The sequence below is a fragment of the Piliocolobus tephrosceles genome, chromosome 10 (assembly GCF_002776525.5).
Source record: "Piliocolobus tephrosceles isolate RC106 chromosome 10, ASM277652v3, whole genome shotgun sequence".
NCBI lineage: Eukaryota > Metazoa > Chordata > Mammalia > Primates > Cercopithecidae > Piliocolobus > Piliocolobus tephrosceles.
Window position 1 is genome coordinate 117,426,992 of NC_045443.1, and position 12,918 is coordinate 117,439,909.

Sequence of the window (12,918 nt, forward strand, 5' to 3'; positions counted from 1 at the left end):
ATGGTAGCCCATTTCTGCCACCTCTTCTTTTTCTCCCAAAATTATATTATAAAATGCTAAAGAAGAAACACTTGGAAAAGGGCAATTTGGTATCACTCAATTGAGATGGGCCCATTGGAGTAAGAAGGGTCTTTCTATTTCCCTGTTGTCATCCAGTCTACAAGGGTTCTCGTGCCTCTGATTATATTTCTGGTTTGTGATTGCTGGTTCTATATTTGGTCATCATCTCTATTTTGCCCATTTGACAAGAGAAGTGTTACATGTTTTTGTAAAGTACCCATGCCGAGATTTAAGGCATTTTAATTGATTTGGACTTTTTATACACATATTCTATCTACCCAAGCCATAACACAGTTAGCTTGTGATCTTGTTTCAAGTTGCTGGAGTCATGATATTAAATGTTGGACACACCCACGCACACACACACATATGTTACTGAGTTTACAGATATTAAACTGACTTATGACATAGGCAGTAAATTAATGGTCTTTTGTGATTTTTTTTTAAAAAGGCATAATAACAGGCAATGTTCACTACTGTCCTTTGAAGTAGGTATTATTTTATTTCTATTTTATGGATGGGGAAATTGGGGCAACAGAGATGCTAGGTAACTTGCCCAAGGTCACTGCTAATAAATAACAAAACCAGAATTCGAACCCAACACTAAAACTCAAGAATCTACATTCTTGCCCCCTAAACCATACTGCCTCTCTAAAATAGGGATAGAAGTGTTTATTCAATTTTTTTATTCAGATCTTTGAAAACTGAAATGATGGAGGTAAAATATATTGACCATTCAGGATAACCCTTCTTGATTTTGATCCAGGGAATGTGCAAGGAAAATTGGTAGGTCCACTTTCTGGTCCTGGGTATATTCTCTCCCCACCAAGGTCAAATGATTTGTTTACTATGAGTCTGTTAACCTTTTAACCCCAAAGATAGAGGGTAAAAAAGAGAAACTGAAAGGCTGATTCCATCTTAGCAGTAAAAAATGATGGGCAAGATAACTTCACAACGCAGGGGCCCGCAGAGCTTTCTTACATGCTGTTTTTACAGATAACAGGTCTCGGTACAGTTCGAAGAAAGAAGGGAAGATTTAAAAAAATGATCTAAGCTGGACATGGTGGCTCACACCTGTAATCTCAGCACTTTTGGGAGGCTGAGGTGGGTGGATCACCTGAGTTTGAGAGTTCAAGACCAGTCTGACCAACATGGAGAAATCCCATCTCTACTGAAAATACAAAATTAGCCAGGCATGGTGGCACATGTCTGTGATCCCAGTTACCCGGAAGGCTGAGGCAGGAGAATCGCTTGAACCCGGGAGGTAGAAGTTGTGGTGAGCGGAGATCGTGCTATTGTACTCCAGCCTGGGCAACAAGAGTGAAACTCCGTCTCAAAAAAAAAAAAAAAGATCTACTCTCAGTGTCAAAAAGAAAAAAAAATAAAGAACTCTGTTTGGGCTGATCTGATCTGTTGTTTTTCAATGCTATCACAGTTCTGAGAAGAAGACGTGGACCTCTCACACCTAACTGGAAGACCAGCAGAGGAAAATTACCAGGTAAATGTCCAATGGCACGTTAGGGGTGAAGAAACCAGTCAGATAATGAGCATCAGGCTAAAAAGACACAGGACTGAAATCCTATTTTAATGCCTGGTTCTCTTCTGAAGGCAGCTATTTGCATATTATTTATTTTTAATCTTATAGCTGACAGATTGATTCATAATTAAAACTGTGTCATATGTTTGCCCACCAACTCCCCTCTAAAACAGACTTAGGTAGGGTTTTAGGTGCCAGATTGAATCAAATCCTTTTTAAATGTCTTCAAAATATAGAAATGGTCTGAGCTTGAAAATCTTACTGTGCATGAGCTTTTTGAAAGCTGAAGAGAGCTCCTATCAATTGAGTTATTATGGGAATTTTGGGAACTCCCATAATAACTCATTTTTAAATGACAAAGATGACATTTCCTAGCGAGACAATCTTGGGCAATGCCAAAAAAGAAAGGAACCTCCAACACATTCCTCTGAAGTGTCTTTAAAGCGGTCTTGAACTTGGAAAAGTATAATTGAGACCTACTATTGTGGCTAAATGTTGTTCTAAAGTAGTGGTTTTCAAACTTTTTAAAGTAGCAGCAGAGCCATTTTCCAAACAAAAGATTATATTATAAGCCCAGGAGAATAAAATATTAATAGTAACCAATGTTGTTTAGCACTTCCTATGGATCAGGCCCTGTGCAAGCAGTTTGCACGTATCTCATTTAATTCTCGCAGCAACCTTATGAGGGAGGTACTACTACCAAATCCCATGACTCAGTGTTCCGTAAGTTGTACTGTCTGAAATGTGGATATGTGGTATACTGGAACCAGAAGCTCTCTCTCTTCCCTCACCCAGCCCCCAAAGAGCAGTTATTAAATTAATTACGTACCCTACAATAAATGAGGATACTGATTGGAACTGAGGGTATACAATGTTATCTCCATTTTACAGACAAAGAAAGAGGGGCTTCATAGGATAATAAGTATAGGTTACTAAGAGGCCAATTTATAATCTGAACTCTTTCTGATTCCAGAGCCCATGGCTTAGACTACTAAGTTACCCAGCTGCTCTGGCTGAAATGTGGGTGGAGAGCATCTCTCTCAGGTTCACACACACACACTTGGGAAGGCCCCCAGAGGCTTCGCCACAGAACACAGAGGTAAATGACGCAAAGATCAGAAGTCACTGTTCCAGCAAACGCAAATTTGGAGAGCACTAGAGTTACATGAGAAAGTAACCAAATGCAGTCTACATACTAGTGTATTCCACTAAAACTAAACTTTCAATTTTTAAAATGGGGGACAAGATGAATTACAAAGGGGTATAAGGAAACTTTTGAGGGTGATGAATACAATAAATATTTTGTTTTTATCGCTCAAGAATGAAATTTGGATAATCTTATCCAAAACAATAATAAAATTCATTATTCTGATGGTTTTGCTGTTTCAGTTATATACACGTTTTAAAACGCATCAGATTATAGTACACCAATTCTACCTCAATAAAACTGTAAAAACAATGTTTTTTAGAAAGTTCTTATGCCAAAAGACTAAAAAAGGAAAAAAGAACTCCAGATGAATGGAACAGGATTACTAATGCACACATTTTTAAAAATCCAAGCTTATATAAGGAAAAAATGGTAATATAAAAAAGTCCACAGTCATAAAATGATCTACATTTTATTCAGTGATCATTCACGCGCATGTATGTAATATAAGCAAATAACTCTTGTTTAAAATAAGGAAGACAACAAGAAACTAAAATCCTAGGGCAGAAAACTACCAGAATGTCACCCCCCAACTACTCAAGGAAGGGAGGAGGGATGGAGGATATCCACAGACATTTTAAGGCAGGCCCATCCCGATCCACCATCATATCAGGAAATGCAGATCAAAAAACCGGTCTGTCAGTTCCCCACTAAAGTCAAACAGAGGCAAATATCATTACCTAGTAATTCTTGGGAAATGCTCACCAGAAGTAAGTGCTCACAGCCACCAGAGGCCTTGTGCAACAGGGTTTCCTAACAAATTGATCCATTATGGAAACAATCCAAATGTCTACCAACAAGGAGAACGGATAAACAAACTATAGTTCTATTCATACACCAGAAACACCATACAGTGATTTAAAAAAGAACAAATTATTGATAGGTACAGCAACGTGGAGGAACCTCACAAACCATTTAAGCAAAAAAAAAAAAAACTAAGCCCCAAAGAGCACATCCCCTGTGATTCCATTTATATGACGTTCAAGAACAGGCAAGACTAAACTATGGTATCAGAGGTCAGCATAGTGGTTACCCTTTGGGTGAAGGATGATGATGGGAAGGGAACATGAGGGAGCCTTCAGGGGCTGAGAAAGTTCTGTACCTTGATCTACATTGGGGTTACCTAGTTGTCTATCTGTATAAAATTTTTATTGAGCTGTATACTTAAAATTACTACATTTTTATGTGCTTTACTAGATATATTTTATACCTAAATTAAGAAAAAAATCGTTAGGACTTAATAAATCATTTATAGTAGCTAAAGAGGAAATAAAGAGCTCATAACAAGAAAATAAAATATGTATGTGTGTGGAGGCTGGAAGGTGTTTCTGGAAATTCACAAATGCAAATAATACAAACAAGGACAAGATCACTGAGGACTAAGAAGGTAATAAAGTGACAAAAAGGCCAAAGAAAAGAGAGGGCACATGAATAAGGAGAACATCCCCATCTTCTGAAAGGGGCCTATTTCAGTCCTTCACTCTGATCAAAAATAGACTGAATTCCCACCGACCCTACTCTATTATATAACCTATGGAAGATGCTTATCCACTCATAGCATTTATTTCTCTCAATATAAATAACATCTCCCAAAGAGTCCTAGATTTTGAATTTGCATGTTAGAAAGCCAAATTTTGCCTGGTAGGAAGTTACAATTTCTAGGTCTCCAGGAGAAGAGCTCATTGGTTCTTCCTCTGCAGGGGCAGCAATCTGGAGAAGTCTCACAGATACAACTACTTTGGTGACAGGAGAGTCTCTGACCTGGGTTAGCCATGAAACCGTCTACATTGGGGTAGGAGGGGGAGCTGCCTTGGGGTTTTCATTGCAGCTGCTGAAACCTATTAGTGCTTCCACAAGTGAGAATTATTTTGACCCTTCCAACTATCCTCTTCCCCCAAACAGGAAGAATGGTTTCAGTTTTTCAAAACTGGAAGAACCCCAAAAAACAGGTTATCCAGGGCTCAAAAACTCCAAATAAGGTTGATTGCATTATCTTCTTCAAGCTGCAAGTTCGAATCAAAACTCGTCACCAATATGTTAAAGAGATGTCCCCTTTTCCTTCTTTGTTAGTTTCATGTTATTTTAATCATCTTTGGTTAGTTAATACTCACAGTACAGCTGTTACGAAGAGCATCAAATTTGCGCTGGATTTCATCTCTATGTGCCTAAAAGGTAAGAAGTTGATTATAAATTTTTCATAGGGTAGAATACAATTCTACATGCTACGGGTCAAATATAGAGAATAGCAATTTGCCTGGAAAGCCAAGAATGCGGCACCAGCATCTGTGTTTCAAAGAACGAATTAATCAAATCATCCCCAAACCAGAAATAAGTTACAGGAATACACAATGCTGTGTTAATAACAATTAACTCTTTAGACCACACATGCACACCCTGTACAAATATTTTTAACATTTATATTAACACCTAGAGATTATTAGGAGAAAAGGGGAAAAAAAAAGCAATAAAGGATGAAGTTTTACTCTCCTTCACTTGTCCTATTCCCATTCTGAAAAGATGAGTAATTTTCCCTCTTCCCTCCAACTAACTCCTCCCCAGCCTACTCCCTGACATACACATACACACAGAAACGCACACATAGGACAACAGCCAAGACAAAGGGACTTTGTGTGTGTGTTGTTTTTTCATTAAAAGCTGCTGACATTCAGAAAACTCTACATCGGCCTTGAAATAAATATATATAGGCTTTCTCCAGGACAAAGCTGCCTTAAACCAGCAGCATTTGTTCAGTTGACAAGGATTATTTTTTAGCACATACTATATGCTTGACACCATGGAAGGATATAGGCATCCACGACCTGTGCCTTCATTCTAGTGAGGGAAGATCAGAAATGAGTAAGTGCATGATTACAGATTGGGACAAACGTTATAAAGAAAACAAATAGGGACTGGTTTAAAAAAAAAAAAAAGAATAAGAAAGGTAGGTAGAAACTTACTTAGATGGGGTGGTCAAGGAGGGCTTCTCTGAGGAGGTGGCATGTAAGCTGAAACCTATAGGATGATGAGGACCCAGCCATGCAATGGACAGGAGACGGCAGAGGGAGCAGCATTTGCAAAGACCCTGAGGCAGGAAAGGGTCTGGTGCATTTGATGAACAACAACAACCAAAAAAACTGAGTGGCTACAGCAGAGTTTTTCAAATTGCAAGCTGTAACCCAACAGCAAGCATGACAAGTCGGGATTTTTGGTTCGTTGTAGCCAATGAAGTAGAACAAAAAAGATAGAATTGAAAACATCAGAATGTGCCTTGAGTAGTAAACATGAGCTCTGTTATAGGAAACTTCTGCTTTAGATACTATAACTCATCAAATTTAAGGTACTTTCCATTGTAAAACCTATGACTATTTTATGTAACATTAAAATAAAGTGCTATCAAACTATGACATGTTTATGTCTGTATATGACTGTAATATGCACCATGATTTCAGATACCTTAGAATCGGTGAAATACAGTAAATATATTCCCTTCTATTGGATTGCAAATAAAATGTATTCTGTGGGCTGTAGTCAACTTTTGAAAAAGCACAGCAATGAAGAAAAAAAAGTAGCCTAAGATGATGATAGGGACCAAGGCAGAAACCAAGAATCTTGAAGGTCCAGTAAAGAATTTAGGTTTCATTCAAAATTCAACTAATTGAAAACCAATGGAAAATTTTAAGAAAGAAAGTGACAGATTTTACTGTTGTTTTAAGATCACTGTAGATGCTATAGGGAGAAGAGGATCAAAACAGAACAAAGGTAGAACATAGCAGGGAAACCACTGAAGGTATTGTTACTGCCATTCAAGCGAGAGATGATGGTGGCTTGGAGAAGGATGATGGCAAAAAAAACAAAAACAAAAACAGAGAACGTGGATGAAACTGAGACCTCCTTTGAAAACATAAGGAAAAGGACTTACTGATAGATGTGTGGCCCAGAGGAAAGAGGAATCAACAATGCCCTAACAGACTTTTCACTTGTTAGACAAAGTGGATATGGTCCCATTTGCTTACATATGAAAACCCAAATAAGAACCCAGAACCCAGTTTAGGGCAGATGTAAGAGCGCTTCTTCTATTTAATTAAAAAAAAAAAAAGTCTCCATAAGAAGGTCTATAAAAGGCCGGGCACAGTGGCTCATGCCTGTAATCACAGCACTTTGGGAAGCTGAGGCGGGCAGATCACGAGGTGAGGAGATCAAGACCATCCTGGCTAACAGGATGGTCCCTACTAAAAAATACAAAAAATTAGCCGGGCATGGTGGCAGGCGCCTGTAGTCCCAGCTACTGAGGAGGCTGAGGCAGGAGAATGGTGTGAACCCAGGAGGCAGAGCTTACAGTGAGCCGAGATCACGCCACTGCACTCCAGCCTGGGTGACAGGGAGAGACTACGTCTCAAAAAAAAAAAAAAAAAAGCCTATAAGATAACCAAGTCAAAAATTTTAGAGCCGTGATGTTTCTCTAACATGTCTATTTTTCTATAAATACTATTGTAAGTTTATAATGGCAGATTAGATACTTTAGAAGAAAAGATTAGTGAACTTGAAGACAAATAGAAACAAAGAAGTAGAAGAAGTAGAAACCAAAATGAAACACAATGAGAAAAGAAAAAGGCATTTTCAAAAAATGCAGAGCATCAGGGAGTTGTAAGACAACTTCAAGTAGCCTAGCATACATGTAATTAGAGTCCCAGAAAGAGTATAGGAGACAGAAAAAAATATTTGAAGAAATAATGGCCACAAATTTTCCAAAGTTGACAAAAGCCATAAACCCACAGATGCAAAATACTCAACAAGTCCCAAGCATGAGAAATATGAAGAAAATTAACCTAAAGCACACTATAATGAAACTGTTTAAATCCAAAAACAAAAAGAAAACATTAAAAAAGAAAAAAAAAAACACAGCCAGAGAAAAATACATGTCACATTAAGAGAAACAAAAATGAGAAAGATTTCTCACCAAGATGGGGAGAAGAAGTGGGCGTGAAAAGCTAGAACACAGTAAAGCAATATCTTCAAAGTGCTGAAATAAAAAAAAAAAAAAAAACCTGTCCACACAGAATTCCATACCCAGCAAAAATATCTCTTAAAAAATGAAGGTAATATAAAAACTTTTTCAAACATATAAAAGTTGAAGGAATTTGACACCAGCAGACCTGTGGTATAAGAAATGTTAAAGGAAGTCCTTCTGGCAGATGGAAAATGGCAACCGGAAATTTGGATCTACACAAATGAATGAAGAGCCCTGGAGAGACAGTAAAATAAAACAAACCAAAAATAGATTAGTTGCTCAAAATAGCCAAAATAGCTTTGTATTGTTCCCAATACAAAGAAAAGATAAATGTTTGAGGTGAGGGATATCCCAATTACCCTGATTTGATCATTACACATTGTAGGCATGTATCAATATCATATGTATCTCAAAAATATATACAACTGTGATATATCAATTAAAAAATATAAAAAATACCAAAAAATAGATAGTTGCATAGATAGAATCACAGAGTTATAAATAAAAAGTTATTATTTCGAATTGACTTCCTAAATAACTAGCCTATATTCTATGGACTAATTTAACAGATCTCAATTGTTTTTCTAAAACTCTATCTGCTTTTTGCCCAGCAATAATGAGATTTATTACTTTGTTAAGATAAGAATACTACTTATCCAAAGTAAGACTACGGCTATCTGCACTATGTCAAAATCTCATCTGTGACCAAGCAGCAGCCTAGATCCAAGGACCACACAACCCCCTTTAGTGCATTCCATGATCGCCAAAAACCAAAGGCAAGGATTCGTCCTAGAGGAAGAATCAGGCCCTTATGTTAATAGACTCTTGGTCAGGAATCAGCACATTTTTTCCTTAAAATGCCAGATAAGGAAATTTCCTTAAAATTTCCAGAGCATTCAGTCTTGGTTAGAATTACTTAACTCTATCTTTCTAGAGCAAAAGCAGCCACAAACGATAGGTAAACAAACGGGCATGTTTGTTTCTAATGTGTTCTAATAAAACTTCATTTACGGAAAACAGGTGACAGACTAAAATTTGGCCTGTAATTTGCCAATCTCTGCTCTAAATGACCATTTGGTGTGAAATCTCTCAAAGACAGGAACAGGAAGCTGAGAGTGGAGTTAGCTCCTTCAAAGCATAAGTGGTGACCATAAAAAAGCTCACTGGCTTATATACAGGGACAGAAGCCCTATTCCACTTTCTTAATAATAGCAAAGTTTCAAATGACACAGCACCATTAAAAACTCATTTAACTCCCCCACTGGAGTCTGAAATTTCAGTCATTAATACTGATCCATTTCCATTAAAATGAACCATTATGGGGCCTTTGGATCATGTCAAGCAATCCTCTCTGAGGGTTAATATAATGAACTACAGTCATTATGGCTTTTGATTTATTACTGTTTATTAAATATAAATACAAAATGTAGAACTGACCCTGTTGTGGATGCCAGACATACAGTAAGCACTTAACTACTGAACTAGTCATAGTAATAAAATGGTAAGTCATATGTTTTATGTTTTTTTGAAATAAGTTGTAAAACAAATACACAAAAAGGCAAAAGATCATGCAATAGAATATATACATAAAGACAGCAAAACATATAAGACAAGCTTTGGATGCTCTCAATGAAATGTATGAGTGTTAATTAGATATCAGGTGCTACAGGGAATAAATACCTACACTCTTAAAAATTTCTGAGGATCCCAAAGAGCTCTTGTTTATGTAGTATTCACCTACACTTGCAACATTAGAAATTAAGACTGAGATGGCCAGGCACAGTGGCTCACACCTGTAATCCCAGCACTTTGGGAGGCTGAAGCAGGTGGATCACGAGATCAGGAGTTCGAGACTAGCCTGACCAACATGGTGAAACCCCATTTCTACTAAAAATTAAAAAATTAGCTTGGAACAGTGGCGCACGCCTGTAATCCCAGCTACTCAGGAGGCTGAGGCAGAAAAATTGCTTGAACCCAGGAGGTGGAGGTTTCAGTGAGCCGAGATCACAGCATTGCACTCCAGCCTGGGCGACAGAGGGAGACTCCATCTCAGAAAAAATAAATAAATAAATAAGACTGAGATATTTTTCAAATATTTATTTTTTATTTCTCTTAAAATAACACTAACATTGCTTTTGCACCATCAGTGCAAATATTCACACAGTGAAAAGTGTCAAATGACATCTTAGTATTGTTATGAAAACAGTCTGACAGCCAGGCTTAATGGCTCATGTCTGTAAATCCCAGCACTTTAAGAGACTAAGGCAGGCAAATTGCTTGAGCCCAGGAGTTCAAGACCAGCCTTGGAAACACGGTGAAACCTCTTCTTCACAAAAATATACAAAAGTTAACTGGGCATGTGGCGTGCACCTATACTCCCAGCTACTTCGGAGGCTGAGGTAGGAGTACCACTCTTGAGCCTGGGAGTCAAGGCTGCAGTGTGCTGACATTGCACCACTGCACTCCAGCCTGGGTGACAGAGTGAGACCCTGTCTCAAAAAAAAAAAAAAAAAAAGGAAAAAACCCATCTGATCTTGGGAAACCCAGGAATCCACAGACCCACTTTAGGAACCACTAACCTAGGAGTTGGGTGGCAAACATGTGGACGGACAGGCTGCAGCCAGTCTGGCCCTAAGACCAGAGAGATACCTTCTTTTGGAAGTATTTATGCCTTAATTTTCAGGAAAGTTACAAGAAGAAGAAAGAAGAGTAAATTACAATGTAGCCTTGAGGGAGGAAGTATCTGCAGAACTGAAGAAAGGAAACAAGCGTGTAGATGTCTGACCACCTTCTGGGATCCACAGTCAGGATTCTAGAACGCTTCGGCTTCTGTGCACCTTCCCCCTTTCTGAGTGAAGACAGGCACCAGGCAAGAATGTCACCTTACATGCCCCGATTTCACATCTTGGCTATCATGCCGATGGCTTACTAATTAATTAAACAGAGGGCTTGATATTTATGTACGAGAATGAGAACGTGCACTGACTCATGATTTTAACAAATCAAAGAGGATGACTTTGGGATCCCATCATCACGCTATGCAGGGAGAAGGATTCCTTTCATCAGTGTCTCTCGCTTTCAACTCTTGATTATTCAACATTAGTCACTTGACAGAATCAGCAAAAGAACAGAGAAGCGAAAACACAAAATGTGTTCGTGAGGCCTGGCTGGTGTATACAGAGCACACAGCATGCCTCTTGCCTAGTGGTCCTCTTCAGAGTGATGCTTATACCGCATCACACATCGTGTGCGATGAGGTGTGCAGACGCAAATTCTCTCCCTTGAGATGGAGTCTTAAATACCAAGTTCAGGTGGAAACGTCTCTTTTCCAGCAATAAGTACTGAAGTATCTTAAAAGCATGTTTCTGTTTAAATTTGATAGGATGGGTAAAGTGAAAGTGGAGAAAAGGCAAGCATTAGAAAGGGCAACAAAGGCCTCCCAGCTGCACCACCAAGGCCCTTCAATGGAGAGTTTTAATTTAACTGTGCTCCATCTAATTCGGCCCAGGGATGGAGGCCAAACAAGGTAACTGCTCCCTTTCACAGGCTAGGAGATGGCTGCCTCTTCAAATTAAACAATAATAGTACATTTGACTATTCCCTTTTATTGAAAAAACAGCCTGCTGTGAAATTCACAAATCTCCTAGGAGATCATTTGAGATCCATCTGACTGATGCTTGTGCATGGTCTCAACTTGGGTCTCAAACAATGAGAAAGCTGAAAAGTATGGCATTTGGGAACCATTTTCTCTTTTTCTTGGAAAAGACATTTTTCAGAACAAATTCAACTAACCCATTCAGGCAACAAACACATGCTGTCAATAACCAGGTTTATGGAACATAATCAAGAAAAGGGGGAAGGAAAAGCCCACAGCCTTGAAACTGAACGGAAGCAAATGGAAATGGCGTTTGGATTTCCGTATGATGGGTTTGCAAACAGCTGTTGGAGGAAGGCACTTCTGCCATCATTTGAAGAAGCCCTGTTTTTTCCATAGCATCTTCATCTGCAAGAGCAATACAGCCCTAGTTTCTAAACCAAGGGAGGTTTGTTTCTTTATTTTTTTTTTAAGAAGATGCTTTGAGGCAGTGATCTCATCTAACTAAATTAAGTCGTGACTTGCTGCTGTGCTTAGCTTCCAGCAGCCATCAGACACAGCACATTCCAACCAGCAGCAAGAAAGGATTTAAAGGACTAATTTCCCCATAGATAAAGAGCAGTGACACGTGCTCTATTTTATGCCCTCTTCCTTCCAAACAGGGCCAGGATAAGATACACAGTCACCCTTCCTTTCCAATTCCAACGGAGCAGCAAGATAAATGTGTCCTTCTCAGCTGCTCAGAAATACACGGATTTGAGGAATTACAGACCAATCCCCTGGGGAGAAAAGGCTAAAGACACAGCCTTGGGCCCATAGCAAGGGCTTAATAAATATGGATTAAATTACTGATGGCTCTTTTCCTTTCAGAGGTTGGGTATTCACACAGGAGGAAGATATTAATATACAATGCGTTAAATATAATAGTGGTTGAAATGTACGTGCCTCCCTTTAGAAGCTAAGAAATGTTATCTGTCTCTCTCTCTCCACCCACCCAACTCCAGCAAGTCCATAGGCCTTCTTGGCATGAACTCTTATATATCAACTTCATTCCTAGTTCCATTTTTTCTTCTACAGACTTATGTTCTCTTTGCCTTTTGTTTCTTATTTTGTTCTGTTTTACTGTGTTGCATCTTTCCAAACGGTTTTCAGTCCACCGTGAAACAAGACAGTATACACAAAGACATACTGTGGTTATTTTTTGCCAAAGCAAATATTGGGGGCATGATGTGGCAGCATTTAACAAGTGTTCTCATAGAGACTATGGAACATAAATGTGCAGTCAATATCTGAACTTGGTGTAAGTCCTAGAAAATCTAGGATGCACAAATATACTGGAAGCCACTATACTTGGACTGGTCCTATACAGACCCTGGCACTGTCAGATCACATTCCCAGTTTGGTTCAGATACTAGGATCCCCAAATGCAACAAAGGGCAATTACTTCTAAGAATGAAACTATGTTAGATAGATAGATAGATAGATAGATAGATAGATAGATAGATAGATAG

At 38.6% G+C, this 12,918-nt stretch overlaps 1 protein-coding gene across 1 annotated transcript in view; it reads right to left on the bottom strand.

The window, feature by feature from the left end:
- CIT (citron rho-interacting serine/threonine kinase) overlaps window positions 1-12,918 on the bottom strand; it is a 196,755-nt gene that overhangs the window by 52,024 nt on the left and 131,813 nt on the right. Inside the window, exon 24 of the mRNA XM_023204554.2 lies at window positions 4,916-4,969. Within this exon, the coding sequence (XP_023060322.1) occupies window positions 4,916-4,969 (54 nt within the window). The remainder of the gene's footprint in view (window positions 1-4,915; window positions 4,970-12,918) is intronic.